At 42.2% G+C, this 14,765-nt stretch overlaps 1 protein-coding gene across 6 annotated transcripts in view; it reads left to right on the top strand.

The window, feature by feature from the left end:
• The window catches only part of epha3 (eph receptor A3), a 98,632-nt gene extending 85,784 nt beyond the window's left edge, over positions 1-12,848 (top strand). For 2 of the 6 annotated variants that reach the window (XM_034574025.1, XM_034574023.1), the window contains 2 exons: positions 4,640-4,795; positions 11,409-12,848. In XM_034574025.1, coding sequence (XP_034429916.1) covers positions 4,640-4,795; positions 11,409-11,514 — 262 coding nt within the window. In that variant the 3' untranslated portion in view covers positions 11,515-12,848. Of the gene's footprint in view, positions 1-4,639; positions 4,796-9,801; positions 9,920-11,408 lie in introns of all 6 variants that reach the window. The other 4 variants (XM_034574024.1, XM_034574026.1, XM_034574029.1 and 1 more) reach the window with 3 other exon arrangements.
• Positions 12,849-14,765: the final 1,917 nt, after the last annotated feature.

Here is a 14,765-nt window from a genome sequence, read left to right as displayed (position 1 = left end):
TCAGAGACTAATTATAGGGCCAACGGGAGTCAAGTCAGGGTTAGAGGCCACTGCCAATACCATTGACTTTACAGGCTGTCTAAAACATATGAGATCACAGGTTATCCTGTTTTCAAGGTGAGGATGTGTCTTCCTTCATGTTTAACAACGTATTACTGCAACCACGGTGCTTAAATACAACTATTACACATTATAAATACATGTAAGTTTACATTAATGTGCAGGGGTTCATATTGCACTGCCACACATAGAGTAGGTTTGGTTGTTTTTTACATAATTAGCATTTTATCCAGGCAGGTAAAAGGAATAATCAAAAGCCTGAATGTGTAACAACAAATCTTATAGTATATTTCTTCATTGTAATGTCAAAAGACACACTTTTTTCCAGTAAAGAAGGTCTTCAGTTCATGTTCAGCAGTTAGGGTCGGGTTGGAAATGAGGTTGAGGCTGAAATAAGAGCTAACCAGTTTCCTGGTAAAGGGCTTGAGACAAAGAAATAAGGGATTGGGGCCGTGGGCCATGGCTGCACATGGAACTGGGCTGAGATCTGTGTTGGTGTATATCTTGGCCTGTGGAGTAAGGTTGGAACTTGGAATAGAAAAAATGGGAAAAGGAGGTTTCAATTGGTGAGAGTAAACCAGCTAAGGGTACTAAAGAACACAGATAATCATGCAAAGCTACGAGGATATAAAAAGGCACGGAACAGGGTGACATGGGGAGGTATAGGAAACCTGGGAATGAGACGCAAGGTTGATGCCAAGTATTGAAGATCAATACCTTTGAGTTTAATTACAGGGTTTCTGCAGAGTCTTAAAAACTCTAAAAATGTCTATTTCCATATGTTTTAAATATGTTTAAGTAACTCTTAATTATGTTCATTTTTAAGAGAAATATTTTGGTGGTATGCATAGTTTTCGATGTCTCTGTATGTTTTAGTTGTTTCTCAATGATCCAGATAGCAGCATGTTGTAATAAAACTCCAGATAAACATGGAACTAATACCTGAGGCTACAAACACCCTGGTGAGAGTTCACAGTGCACTTGGCTTAGCTGTGGGAAATGATATAGATATCTATTGTCTCTAACTGTAGATAACTTTGCGTTTCAAGGGTTATTTGCTACTTGGCTACTTCACCGAAGTAATTGTGGGACTCTTAAATTCCTCCATATCATTCATACTTGACATAGGTCTTACATTTCCTTCATTTCGGTCCTAAAGAGAACTTAAAAATGGACTTGTTGAATCCTGCAGAAACCCTGATTCAGCTTAATAGCAATAATCCATGTATAACATTTTCAATTAAAGCTCATTTTACACTAAATTAAAAACTCTCTCTAACAGCATTGAAACTCTAGAGTGAAACTCATGTAAATCAAGCTTCCATATTAAAAAATCATGCATTGTTGAGTGGAATCAAATTCAAAATGTCACACTTGAGTAAATTTAGGTTAATAGCTTGGTTCAGACCACCTGAGTAGTATTGATTAAAACTACATCATATTCATCACATCCAGTAGAGGCAGAAGATACCTAATGGCCTGGTATCAGATTTTCAATTAAAAGGCCCGACGTTGGCTCGGGTGTTTCGGGCTAACCTCTCCCGTGCAGGGGCGCCCTGGGAAATTGTGCTGGTAACACAGTGCGAATTGAATTCCTCCCGCACTGTCCTACCAACATGAATCTGCTCGTGCTCGGCTCCTCATCCACCTCTACTCCTCCCTCGAGAGCTTTAAAAACAAGAGACTACACAGGCCTGGTTATTTAGAGGTCAAACAAATGAAAGATTGAGCAAAAGAAGGGAAGGGAAATGAAAACGAGAAGGGGGGTAGACTTTTTTCTTTTTCCGGCGTATTTATACTTCCCCGTGTTCGAGCAGTTGTTTGCTGCGAAAACCCCCCCCCCCCCCCCCCCCCGGCTACGCCGTCAGACAGATGCTTTCTCTGCTCTTTATTTTCCCCTTCATCACATCCCTCTGTTTCCTCTCCAATCTTCTTGTCTCTTGAGCTGCCGAGAGATGTTGCCGAAAATGTAACAACAAAGGAGACAAAAGAAAATGATAGGGGAGGGGAAACAAGGTCATTTGCAGTTTACCTCTCAGAGGAGACGAGGAGAGGGGTAAAGAAAGCAGAGGATGACGGGGGAGAGATCAGAGCCGGGAACAGAAGAGGAGAGGATCAATAATCCAGTGACAACTCTGAAGTTAATATTCAGGACTTTTTGGGGATATCTGAATTTGAGTCCAAACTTATTTTGTGCCAAATGTATATCTGTAAACCCTCAGTTACAATCCTCCCAATCAGTCCTTTTCTTTACATTTACAAACATAACATACAAAATATGATCAACAATAGACGTTTTTTTCCCCTTTCAGTGAGATTTGCTCACCCCCCCTCCCTCTCCACCACCACCATGCAAACCATCCCCACCGTCTAGCCCTCAATTCCCTGCTTTTTCTACAAACCAGTCTCTCCAGGGGGTCCTGGGGGGCCCCAGAATTTTGACAGGCCTCTGATCTGGCAGGAAAAGACTCAATAATTTTAACAACACCCACTCCACCATCTTTTTTTCTCACTCCCCTTTTATCTTTCCCCTTTTCCCTGCCTCTGTTTGAGATGTCATCTCACTTTTTGTTGGCTCAGTGTGGTGGTGTTTCTGACATTGCTGCTTGATGGGAGCCTGATGATTTTCTATTGTAACATCGGTTTGATAGTTTTTTTTGCTGTTTTTAATCAAAATATATTGTACTGTATTTTATCAGCACACAAAAAGAGAGTAATTGTCGTGCACAAGTCCAACATAGGACATCAGATCTCCAATCTTACTCCACATGTGAAATAAGATGAACAGTTTTAAAATGAGGGTTACAATAAGAAGATGCTTATATGCATTTAGCCTATTTGATTTGAATAAATACAAATGCATACATTTTGTTGAATTCTACTACACTTACACATCCCAAAGAGTACTTCATAAAATAAAATAGAATAAAATAAAAATGCCAAATACCAAATCCCCTGAGGATATCCTAAGCCTGGGTAATACTTTTCAGATTTTCTCACACACACACACACACACAGTGGCTCCAGACCTCCCTGCCAATCCAGATCAAACAGGCGTAGGTGGACTTCCTGGTATTCTAATGAATTTATTTACAAGACTATGAATAGTGTTCCCCAAAGGAAAACTACCCTGTTCTCTGCCCTGTCCGGTCCTGCCTTGTTCACAAAGCGCCATTTCCCTTGTGTGCATGTGTGTGATTGCATATGTGAATGTGTGTATGTGTGTCCTAACGCAGGTGCCTTTGTCCAATCTGCAAGATTGGTGCCTTATAAAAAACAAATTGTGCCTTTCCAACCCAGTTTTAAAGGCAACACACAATTTTGGCCATAAACACACAAAGTGTTCGAATCATTATTGTTTGTTTGATGATTGTGTTTTGAGTTTGACCCAATGTGCTTTGACCTAGATTTCTATTCCCTGCCTCCATGTGGGCAGGTTTCACAACAGCACAACCAGTATTATTTGTATAAAACACAGCCTCGGTCCTGAGACAGCTCGGTGCCGTCTCCAGCTTCTCCACCACTCTCCAGCGCTCTAATATCCCTCTCTGCGTGCGTGAGTCTTTCTTCCTCTCGCGTCCTTCCCCCAATCCTTGGCAAACATCAGTCAGCGCCAGTCAGAACTGCGCCTGCAGCCTTTCCTTCACCCGCTGCTGTTGACTGAGCACTCTGAAGCCCAACGCAGTGCATTTAATTTGATTTGATCCAATTGAAACCATCAAGTCTAATCAAATCTAATATTGCATTTTGCCGCATGGTACTGTAATGAAATTAGACGGAAACCGATGCAGCTTTTGTTGGTAATGTTCTTCTTGAATATGTTTAAAATATTATTGACGTTTTGTGTGGTGGGTTGATTCCCCCTGTGCTTAAAGCCCAAAGGCATTGTGCAGGTTTACTGTATGCAACAGAAACGTTTGTGTGTGCGTGTGCGTGCGTGCGTGTGTGTGCGTATGATACATAAACTCTTCATTAAAATACACGTGTATTGTGTGTAAGTAATTATGCAGAAATGATGAAGTCACATCGTATATAGATTTTTAATTGCAATGCAGAGGTGAAACTTCAACCTGGTAACCACTTCAGTCACACTATGACAAATAGTCTTATCAAAGCACGCCTTGCAGTGAGGCAATCTGTTTACTGACAATGTTCTGTACACCCCCTTGTTCTGCAGTGCTTCTTGTAAATAATCCTGCTGCTGGTGGAGTCGCTAGTCTTTCATAAACCCTGTTTCCATCCTGCTGTCCACCTGGAGGCTGTAGAAGTTTTATTCTCTTTTGTCCTGATGTTGTGTGTGTTTATGGGACCAAATCAGTGCAAGGTCACTAAATATCAACACTTTGCAAACTGTACATACTCTTAATTCAAAGAATCCTCTCCCCAAGTTGTGTTTGCCTGAAATTTTAGCTGCAGCAGCAATAAGATTAGACTCTCAGCTGGTGATCCGCGTAGTGCTAATAGCCTTATGTTCCTGAAACTATGCTATGATCTCCATTGTCAGTGTTACAGGTCATTACTCGGAGAAATGTGTCTTTGACAACTCATTTATCTTCGTCCTTCCTTTGTCTCGCCTCAGGCCGGCCAACTTGTTGTTGGACAGGAGTAGTTCAGAGGTTCCCTCGATGGGGACGATGAGCGAATGGATGGACGGAATGAGGACCTTACCCTGCAAGGAGGCCTTCTCTGGGGTCAGCTACAGCTCCTGCGACACCCTGGCCAAGACTTCCACAGAGTAAGGCAACAACACACGCCGACAGACACACACACAGGCTTCTCTGCCCATTCATGTCACCTAGTGTTTACAGGGCCCCAGTACCAGTAGCAAGGCCCCAGAATTTGAAGAGGCTCTTGGTAAAGAACACACGCACACGCACACGCACACACACATCCTCTTTTTTCCTCCGAAAGTAAAAAGAAAGCTATAGAGCCATTACTAAAAGTGTCCAGATGAGACTCACGGTAACTCATAATGACAGACCTTTAGCCACGCGCTCAATGTTGTAAGTATGACCACAGAGGTAGAAGGAAAAGAACGAGAAAGAAAGAGATAAATAGAAAAACAAAAAGCAGAAAGAGTGAGAGGGAAAGAGAGAGAGAGATAGAATTGAGCGTTCCAGGAGGGGACAATAGAGAACCTATTGAGGGTGGGAATGAGAGGTGAGATTTGACAAGATGCAATACTGGAGAGAAAGAAAAGCCTTTGAAAGAAAAAAAAATAAGGATGGAGCTGTCAAAAGGTTTCTCAGAAAATTACTTGAAAGCCAAATCTAGAGAAATAAAATTTTGGGAGCTGCAGGACCTAGATTGTGTTTTCCCCATTGACCTGGATCGCACTGACCATATAATAACATCTGGTCAGTCACTTTTCAATCCCCAGGTATGGCCACTTAAAGGTTAGATACAATATCCACCGACCAGTAGATGTCTCACTAGCACCAGCATCTTTGACAAATAAAAAACAATTTTATTTGTATCGCACCAAATCAGAATTTACATTATCACAATGCACTTTACATATTTGTTCCCACAATGATCAAGCACTGGCAGAACCAGACTCAATGTGCCTCAACCTGTTGGGGTACAAATAAGGTGTGGTTTTGGTGTTTTTGGTTTAACAGCACAGTGGTGGCAGAGTGACTGGTGTATTGATACTATTTGTCTACTGATGTGTGGTGCAGAAATTAGGCGATTAGCGTATTCACCCAGGTGTCATGTTCACATCACTGCTCAGGAGCGGGTAAACGGCATTTCCCGTATAGATGTGGGGAGGTCCAAGTGACTCAAAGGGAGTTACTCACATGCACTAACATTGATGTGCACATGCACATGGACGTGCACCTGGACCAGCTACCAGAACAAAGAATGGAGAAGCTCGGATCACAGCTCACACAGAGGGAGCGTGACTTCATTCCCTGCAGAGAACTTCTGTATCTTTGCGTAGAAAATAATTGCTGGTTGCTATATTAATGTTTAAAATCTTGTATAAAATATGTTTTTGAACGACTTATTTCCACTAGCACATGTTTTTTGTCATAAATACTGTATAATGGCACACACATTTTTTAAGAAGAACATATCTAAAAAGACAGTTCAGAACAGTTACAGTACAGAGACAAATCTGCAAAGTGTCCACGGTCAGTGAATCGAATTTGTTTCCCTTCAACATCTGCTCCCGTTAAGTAAAGCATGGTTGATTTTTTTTTCATGGCTGACAACTCTGGTTTCCTAAACAACCGTTTGGCTTTGGTTTCTGTGTAAATATTGAAGTCATCTGACTTAAAGCACGAGGTGAGTCTTGTTCACTCATCCCTAATGTCAAAATAGACGACAGGTAGTTCAACAACCTCCGATTCCTATTTGGTAATTATAATAACTAATTAGCTAATTATTCATGAATACCAATTTGTAGAATAAAATGGTTGGAAATTATATAGATGCAGAGTATTGGGGGATAGTGAATCGATGTCTCTCAGTAAAAGGTAGAGAGCTCCACAGTTAGAGATCTGTCTGGCCCCGCTGACAGGATCATCAGAGTGACAAAAGGGTTTGAGATAGGGGATCAGATTTGGGCCAGGCAGAGTCCTGCGGTGACAGGCTGAAAGGAATTATGATTCCCAAGCACAGTCATAACAGACTGGGAGATTATAATGATGAACAAACCTCCAGACTTACAGTTCAAGTGCGGCTGCTTGAAGAAAATCAAGGACAGCAGCAGACTATACTCTACCTGTTAAAGTGCAGAAATATTCTCTCTTCCCTCTCGCCTCTCTTGCTCTGTTGGCCTGCTGCTGGTTTAACCGATGTGGAATGTGAGTGGGTAAATAATTGGACATTTCTAATTATTGTGATCAAAGCATCCGTTCACTGTGGTGATGGCAGCAGCTGGGCCAGTGGGGAGAGGGCGGTCGGTGCTGCAGCTAGCTATTACTGCTGTCTATGACTTACCTAACCTGCAGCCATTAATTGTGTCGGTTGAAAGAAGCAACCTGAAGTGTGTGTCCTTTTGAATAATGATGAATCGTGGATTTGATTTCAGTTCAGAGGATGTGAAGGACAAAGAAGTTTATACTTTCACCATTGGTATCTCTGTACCGATTGTTGAATTTAGTCTAATATGGCTGCTATTTGGAAAGTCCTAAATGGCTCCTAATACAAAGACACCAAAGAGACATGAGGAGAAGTGTAGCTTTCTCTGGGGTGAGTGCGTCCTTAACGCTGCGGATGACACATTTTTGGGATTCCAGCAATTAGACGGCGTTAAAATGATTTCTTTCCCAGTTTATTAAACCTCCATTTCATTAAAGTGTCTCCTCTCACTTTTCTGTGAACCTTTCTCATGCAAATGAATCAATTAATATGTGAAATCTATCTTAGGTCAACTGAAACAAACTAAACAAAAAGAAGCTTACACGGCAAGAATAGGTTGTAATCCACATTCGGTATTGACCGAGTACACCACAGATGAACTGCACCGGCGTAACCTTGTGCTGTAGTAATCATATCGGTCTACAATGCATTTTCTGTAACTCGATGCTAAATTGGATCACTGCAGTATTAATCCACTGAAGGCTGAAGCCAAGGCACACAAGGCTAGCACGGCTACAAGGCTAGCAGCCTTGGCGGAGACGATGCATCGCTCAATATGGATTGCTCTATTGATTCGTACAGTCTTAATCTAGTCCTTGATATTCAGCACAAGGCTTGGCAACGCTCTGACCTCTGAGGAACAGTAATCATACTTGGCTGCAGCGTGCTGACTCATCAGCTGGAGTATTTGAAGTCCTTTTTCTGAGACAGGAAATACCCCACTTTTTGGGGATTATTTTCTTCACGTGGACAGGGTCAATGCCGAGTTCATTTCAGGTATTTGATTGAGGAAGTGACAGACTTGACCTAATCTGACAACCACAACCAAATACGTTACACTACCGCTTTCAACGTTATCCCCCCATTAGATGGTGGTTATCAGTTGTCTTCACTCCCATTGGAAGAGGCAAAGGGCCCCTACCAGCAGCCCAGATAATATCCTCATCATTATCACTGTTAAAAAACAAGCAGCTTATTACAACCTATCGTTAACCTTTTTTCTCAATGGGCCACCTCTGATGGCCGTAGTAATTGTAACAGGAGCAGAAGTGAGGTGGCGTTGGTGACGGCCTCTTCAAACAGCTGTTTGTTTCCAGTTGACAAATTTTATTCCAACTCATGATTATTCCCTAAACGTATTCAAGTAGTTTTTATGCATAAACCTGTTATGCTCCAGGTTTATTACCGTCATGATGAAAGTCTGAGCCAACCAGGAGGTGGAGTTAGTCTCTGCCAGCCCACATGTTTATACCCCCGATGGCAACTGATAACGGCCATTTAATGGGGTGATAAAATGCGAAACAGGTGGTACAGTACAGTGTATATGTTTTCACAGTCTCCAGGCTTTGCGGGTCCTTTGTAAATGAAGGTAAACGCATCAACGCTTTCTGTTGCAGACTGCAAAAAAACACTTATACCCCACAATCATTTAGTATCCACAGTCTCTCAGCAACTCAACATAGTGACACCACAAAAGAGGAAAATGACTCGTGCCCATGTAAAATGGTTTTACACCACGGTTCACTGGTAACTGAACTGGAGGGAGAAAAAAGACCCAGCAGAGGTACTGCTGAGGAATGAGGGGGATTGTTGAGTCAACAGTGTGACACACTGCAGAGAGAAACTTTCAACTGCTGATCTGTCTCGTGTGACTGTGAGTGTTTGTGTCTCTGGTTCTGATTTATAATCATGTCTCACGTGTTTCAAATTGTAGACGATGTTTATGTTGTTGATGTCTTTGTTATCTCATTATCATTGTCTGCTCTTGGGATGATTTATCAGGGCTTTGCTGACATTAAGTGGACTATCTGATTAAAAAAATATATAAAACAGAATTTTTAAAAAGATGACAACACAACAGTTTGGACTCTCAACAGTTCTGCTCTAAGGCACAGCGGAGATTCATTGTCCTGTGTCCGTCTCCCAAATGCAGTTATAATGATTGAACTGTAGCTAATACAAGGCCAGAGTAGCATTTTTAAAATGTATGGCCTCAAGATAAATTACATTCCAACTGCAACTAAACACTGTTTGTCTCCTCAGTTGATGCTGTGGTGCAGCGGTGTCTTATTTTTGTTCTTTTCAAATGTCATTGCACTTTTGTTCTGCCTGCAGGTCCCCCCCCCCCCCCCCCCCCCCCTTTATGTTTCCACTCTATAGTTAAAAAAACACTGGATTTGCAGTCTTTGAGTGATTAATGATTATTTCCCATAAGCATAGATCTTAAGCTCTACATTGCTACACCAGTGACATCCAAAATCTCTGACCTTTGCAGTAATAAATTTGTGCTTTTTTTTAAGGCTTTTTTACTCTTATTTATTATATCTCATGTATTCTGGATGGATTTATGCTACACTTTGGCTGAGAGTTTTTCTTTTTCAATAAATACGGGACTTTCTGTATATTTTGAGGTCATAAAAGTTCTGCTACCATGTTCAGAAACACAAGAGTTACTGTCCAAAGCATTTTTGTCATGATTTATGTTTGTCCTCTTCTCTCAATATAACACAAATGTTACATTTATATGCCTGATTTATTACTATTTCTTTTTTATTATAAGATAAATGTGCTTCAATGAGCATCCATGAGATAAAGCGTATTGATGGCATCCAGTTCAATGTGTTAATGTTGGTGGGCCTGGCTGTGTCTCAGTAGAGTGGTTCTGACGGAGGTCCACGTCACACCTGCCACTTGCCCAGAATGGGAGCCGTCCATGGGGATCACCACTCTCTAACGCCCGGCTCCTCTCCGCCTCCTCAGGCTCTGGATGGTGGGTGGAGGATGAGGGGCTCTACAGACCCCCCGCCTGGGAGCAGTAGCCTACCTCCAGGAGCACGGATGGGCTTTCACTTGTCTGATCTGTAAAGGGATAGTATCTGTAGTCAATATTCTGTGAGAGCTCAATAGCTTTGTTTCCATACCACTGTAAACAGAAAATAAGGTAAAGGACCCTTGAATAGCCTCCAACAGACAAAGGAACATTTGGACATGTATGAGGATTATACTACAGGTTTGGAGAAAATAATTCCTTCGGGTGGGTGATGGGCGGATGAGTCAAGCATACGTGCAGACTGGGATGTCGTCAGTGCCGATCTGGGCGTCTCCAGTGTGGATGGAAACCAAGCTATTGTCTTTCTTTCACAATGCTGGTGTTTGTTACAGCTACAAAACACATTTAAAAAAAAGAAAATTAAGAAACTATGAATAAATAAATCAATCATACAGTTGACATTTTAAACATATGAGTCATATCCCTATCCCTTTATATCAAAGTGAAGCCAAGTCCGTGATCTTCTGGTGTTTTCTTTGTTGCTGAATTTCTGCAGCTCTGTCTACTCTGACAAACTAAATCTCCTGCTTGCAAATAATAAAAAGTGATATTTATTTAACAACACGTAAAATACCTTGATCTGTCTGCTAAGCATTTGTTGTAGAAATGCCACAACTCCAACCCCACTGCTTCTACTAATACTATGTCATGTATATTAGATGGGCAAAAGACATATTGTCTTACTCTGTGCTTTGACTCTTGTGTTATCAGCAATACTGTGTGTATACATTGCTGTTACTGTGTGTGTTAACTGGCTTGACATTTTGATTCAGCTGACTAACTACTGCGTATTTCTATTTGACATGTATGATGCATAACACGTGTGACACATCTAAACCTGAGGTCTTTTCTCACACAGAATGCATGAACAGTAACTAATCTTTAAGAGCTTTTAACACGTGACCGGACGCATCTGAATCACACTGTTGTATAAACTCAGGAACTAGTGCTGCTCCTTTCCCCAAACTTAAACCTGCCCTGTCAAAGGAAATGCAGTTCCATGCAGGAAACTAAGTCTTTTCTACCAGCGAGGCCTCTGCATGCCATAGTTTCCTCCACTGGCAGAGTCATAATAGCAGCTGTCACTGCAGCCCCACAGGCCCACCTCCCTGTTTGTTAGTGATGGAGAGTGAGACCAACACGCACCTCCCTCAGAGATGTGGCAGCCCTGTGGCCTTCAGGGAAAGGCAGTCCTTTGTGAATGACGGCTGCATTGGGAAAGTGAAAGGAGCAGCACTGGGGCGCATGTTATTAAATACCACGTGGGTGTCACAGGCTCCATCACTAATGCAAACTTTGCACCTTTTTTTTTTCTCCCCAATCTTTCCCTCTTCCTCATCTCTCTCTCTCTCTCTCTCTCTCTCTCTCTCTCTCTCTCTCTCTCTCTCTCTCTCTCTCTCTCTCTCTATCTCTGTCCTTCACGAAACAGAGATCTGAAAAAGGTCGGAGTGACAATTGTAGGACCACAGAAGAAGATCGTGAGCAGCCTCAAAGCCCTAGATTCCCACACCAAGGACGGCCCAGTACCTGTTTAATAATAAAGAAAAAAACAACATGTCTTTCTGTCTGTGTTAACAGACTGTGGTTGCTAATCGCACTCTAACACAGTGGCTGCGTATCCAAACTACAAACGGATGGAAGAGGAGGAAAAATATATGATTCAGGCGAGGGGCTTTGATTGTTTTGTTGAGAGACGATGTCAAGTCCTGACAAGTGGAACAGGAGGGAGATCAGCTGGTGAAACGGCTGACTCTTCATCCCTCTGTCCCTCCATGCCCAAGTTGAGATTGCCTTACAGACTAACCAGAGGGTGGGGAGAGCCGAGGAGGGGAGTGAGACCTGGTCAGGGATTCAAACTGGGTCTGGATTTGGATACAGGGCAAGGACTGGACTAACGTGGAAGCCGGAGCGCTCCAATATTGGCAAAGCTGGGTAGCGTAGCCTTCCCTTTTTACGGCTAAAAGGGATTCAGGCAATGCTCACAGTCTCTTCCCACCAGCCTGTGGAACGAGGCGGTGAAACGCCTGAGCGGCCTCGTGTTGAGGAGCAATGGTGGACAATAGCAGCTCACCTGGATGTGGACCCTTCCTGGACTAATGAAGCCTGAGGTGTTGACGTGAACTACCTACATTTACTGTCTCTATCCATGAGAGAGCTGAGCTGGTATTCACACCAAGACAATAACCCAACCATTTTACTCCGTAGCTCTAACCTATAGCATTTACATTCAGTAGAAATGTCACATAAAAGCAATAATGATGATAATCAGTTAAATAGTCTCATCGTGGAAGCCATGACTCCGTCACATGTATAACGTAGTGAACGCTGTGCTTCGAAGGTACAGAGGCCATAACACACTTCACACACCGAATTTTTATATGTTCTATGTGCTTACGAGCAGATACTGTACAGTTTTTAGTGCTGTTCCCTCAACCGAATGCCCTTTGTGTGAAATCTCAGGATGTATTCATTCATTTATTTTTGTTCTAACAGGGAGAAACAGAGCGAGCGAGAGGGAGCATTGCCAGGAATTGAGATTGTAGGTTAGGAAAGATGGGAGCCAGAAAAGGTTGAAGCGGAGGAAACAGACTAAGAGAACTTTAACCATGCCTGCTGCACAGAGGATAATAAGCCTGATTATGGGTCTGATTCCATCCTCCTGATGATCGCGGGGGCAGCGAAGATTTGAAGGCTATGATCTGAACAGATTATCTGGCAAAAATACCCTAAAGACATAGTTTTAATGTCACTGACTGAATCTGAGCCTCCCTGGTTTCGAACCGAGGAGGCCTGTCATGTAAGGCCTCTCCGAGGGGAAAGTGGGGAGACCCATGTAGTGCAAAAAGAACAGCAGTTTGGCGAGTGAGCAGAAACCCGCAATAGCCAATGAGAGCAAGCTGAAGCGTCAGCGTCACAAACCGGCTGTTGCGTACCTGTGTTTAGAACTAAAACATGGCGGCCCACAGTCTAAAAAAGACGTTTGTTTCCCGTGCCAGGTGGATAGTAGACTAAGAGGACAAACTCGTGGAATTGCGACGACAGTAAGCTTATTTAATGCGTCCCATTGTTTGTGCGAAACATCACTGATGATGCCGGCCTCCATGTTTGTTTATATTCCGAAGTCTGTGAGGTCCCGCAATCTCCAGAATCACGGGAATCACCGCTCAGAGATGGTTTGTTAAAGCGCCAAGTGTGTGGTCCTGCGTCTCGACTGGATTTGTCGAGCGTTCTTGATTAAATGATCAAACATCAGTTACATCTGTCGTTAAGTCTTAATTCTCTCACGTCAGTTAAGATTTGAAAATCCTCCAGTGTGCAGCAGGCAGTAGATGAAGCAGTGTCATCTGTCCAGGCCTCCGCTTCAGATGCTGTTGTGTTGTGGAAGTGTTTCAAACTAGACGTGAGTTTGTACTTGAGCTTCTTCCTCAGGTCTTAGCGGATTGGCATCATCAGCCCCACAGAACACCAGGTGTAGTCACTGTAGATCACACTGCTTCTCTGTCGTTTGCTTTGGTCTGAATCCATAACTTATTAACAAAAGCCACGGGGGGATCTGTCATTCACTTCTTTAATCAGAACTGTGCTGTAAAAATACTGTTAAAATTAGCTCTTAATCCATAAATCCTGGTGTGTTAAATGCAAAAGTAAAATTCTACTTTTTTTCAAACCCATGTGGGATCTGTCATTTACTTCTTTGATCAGAAATTTGCTCTAAGAAAAAAATTAAGTTCTTTGTTCTTGTTTAAAATTAGCTCTTAATCCTTAAATCCCGGCGTGTTAAATGCAAAAAGTAGAGTGCCTCCTGTTGCTGTGTTCAGGGTTCGGTTCATGGTGGGATCGAAAAGCAAAAAGCTCCAGTTTGTCTTTGTCTTCAACAAAGTCTTGGTGTATTTTCTGTGTTCTCACGAGGGCATCGGGGTTTACTGTCACTGCTGTAAACCAACAGCAAGGTGTGTGGGAATGCCCTGAAACAGATGTAACATTTCCAATAGATTCTTCTCTCCTAGGTCATCATACGTCCAGGATGGGATTTCCTAAGGGCACCTTAGAACTTAAATGATATTTGTACAATGAAGTACATGTTTAAAGACGCCTCCTGCTTCAATGTCACCCAGTCAACACACACCCAGTATTTCTAAACTGGCCCTTTGGTACTTTGTGCTGCTGGTTGGGTCATATTTAACCACGAGGATGCTTCTTTGAGCCTGTTCCAAGCACTTAGTACACAGTATTTGAGCACTTTCAATGGAAATGTAACTGCCTTGGCTATAGACTTAAGCTTAATAAATGGACCGGGGGGGTGAGTCTGGTGCTTTTGGGAAACCCAGCCCTGTTCAGTGTCATCGGTCGCTCCTCTGTTACTCGGTCAACCTGTGGATGCTGCTGTTGCTGCTATGTGTTCCAATTAGCATGTACATACTGTAAACCAACTAGCAACTAGCACTACAGATCCCACTATTTGTACATGGCCATCCCTCTTTGTAAAAATGTTTGTATGTATAAAAGAATAAATAAAAAAAATGGTGCGACATTTTAATTAAAAAAAAAGAGTCAAAAATCATCTGTATTATATTTTATCTTGTTTTGAGTTATAATTGTCTGCTTTGTTTTTTTTTTCTACAATAAAAAGGCGATTATGATTACGTTATTATTTATTTGTTAACATTATAAAGCGCAATGTGTTTCTTTCTTTTGTAGCATACAGTAAATTATGTGTCAGCGCTATCTTGTGTTTTTGGTTTTTTTGGACTTACTTTATAAACCTGGGACATCTGAGAGAGCAATA

Source organism: Hippoglossus hippoglossus, chromosome 21, assembly GCF_009819705.1.
Source record: "Hippoglossus hippoglossus isolate fHipHip1 chromosome 21, fHipHip1.pri, whole genome shotgun sequence".
NCBI classification, from domain to species: domain Eukaryota; kingdom Metazoa; phylum Chordata; class Actinopteri; order Pleuronectiformes; family Pleuronectidae; genus Hippoglossus; species Hippoglossus hippoglossus.
Note: the sequence above shows the minus strand (reverse complement) of the source record. Positions and strands in the feature narration are given on the sequence as shown.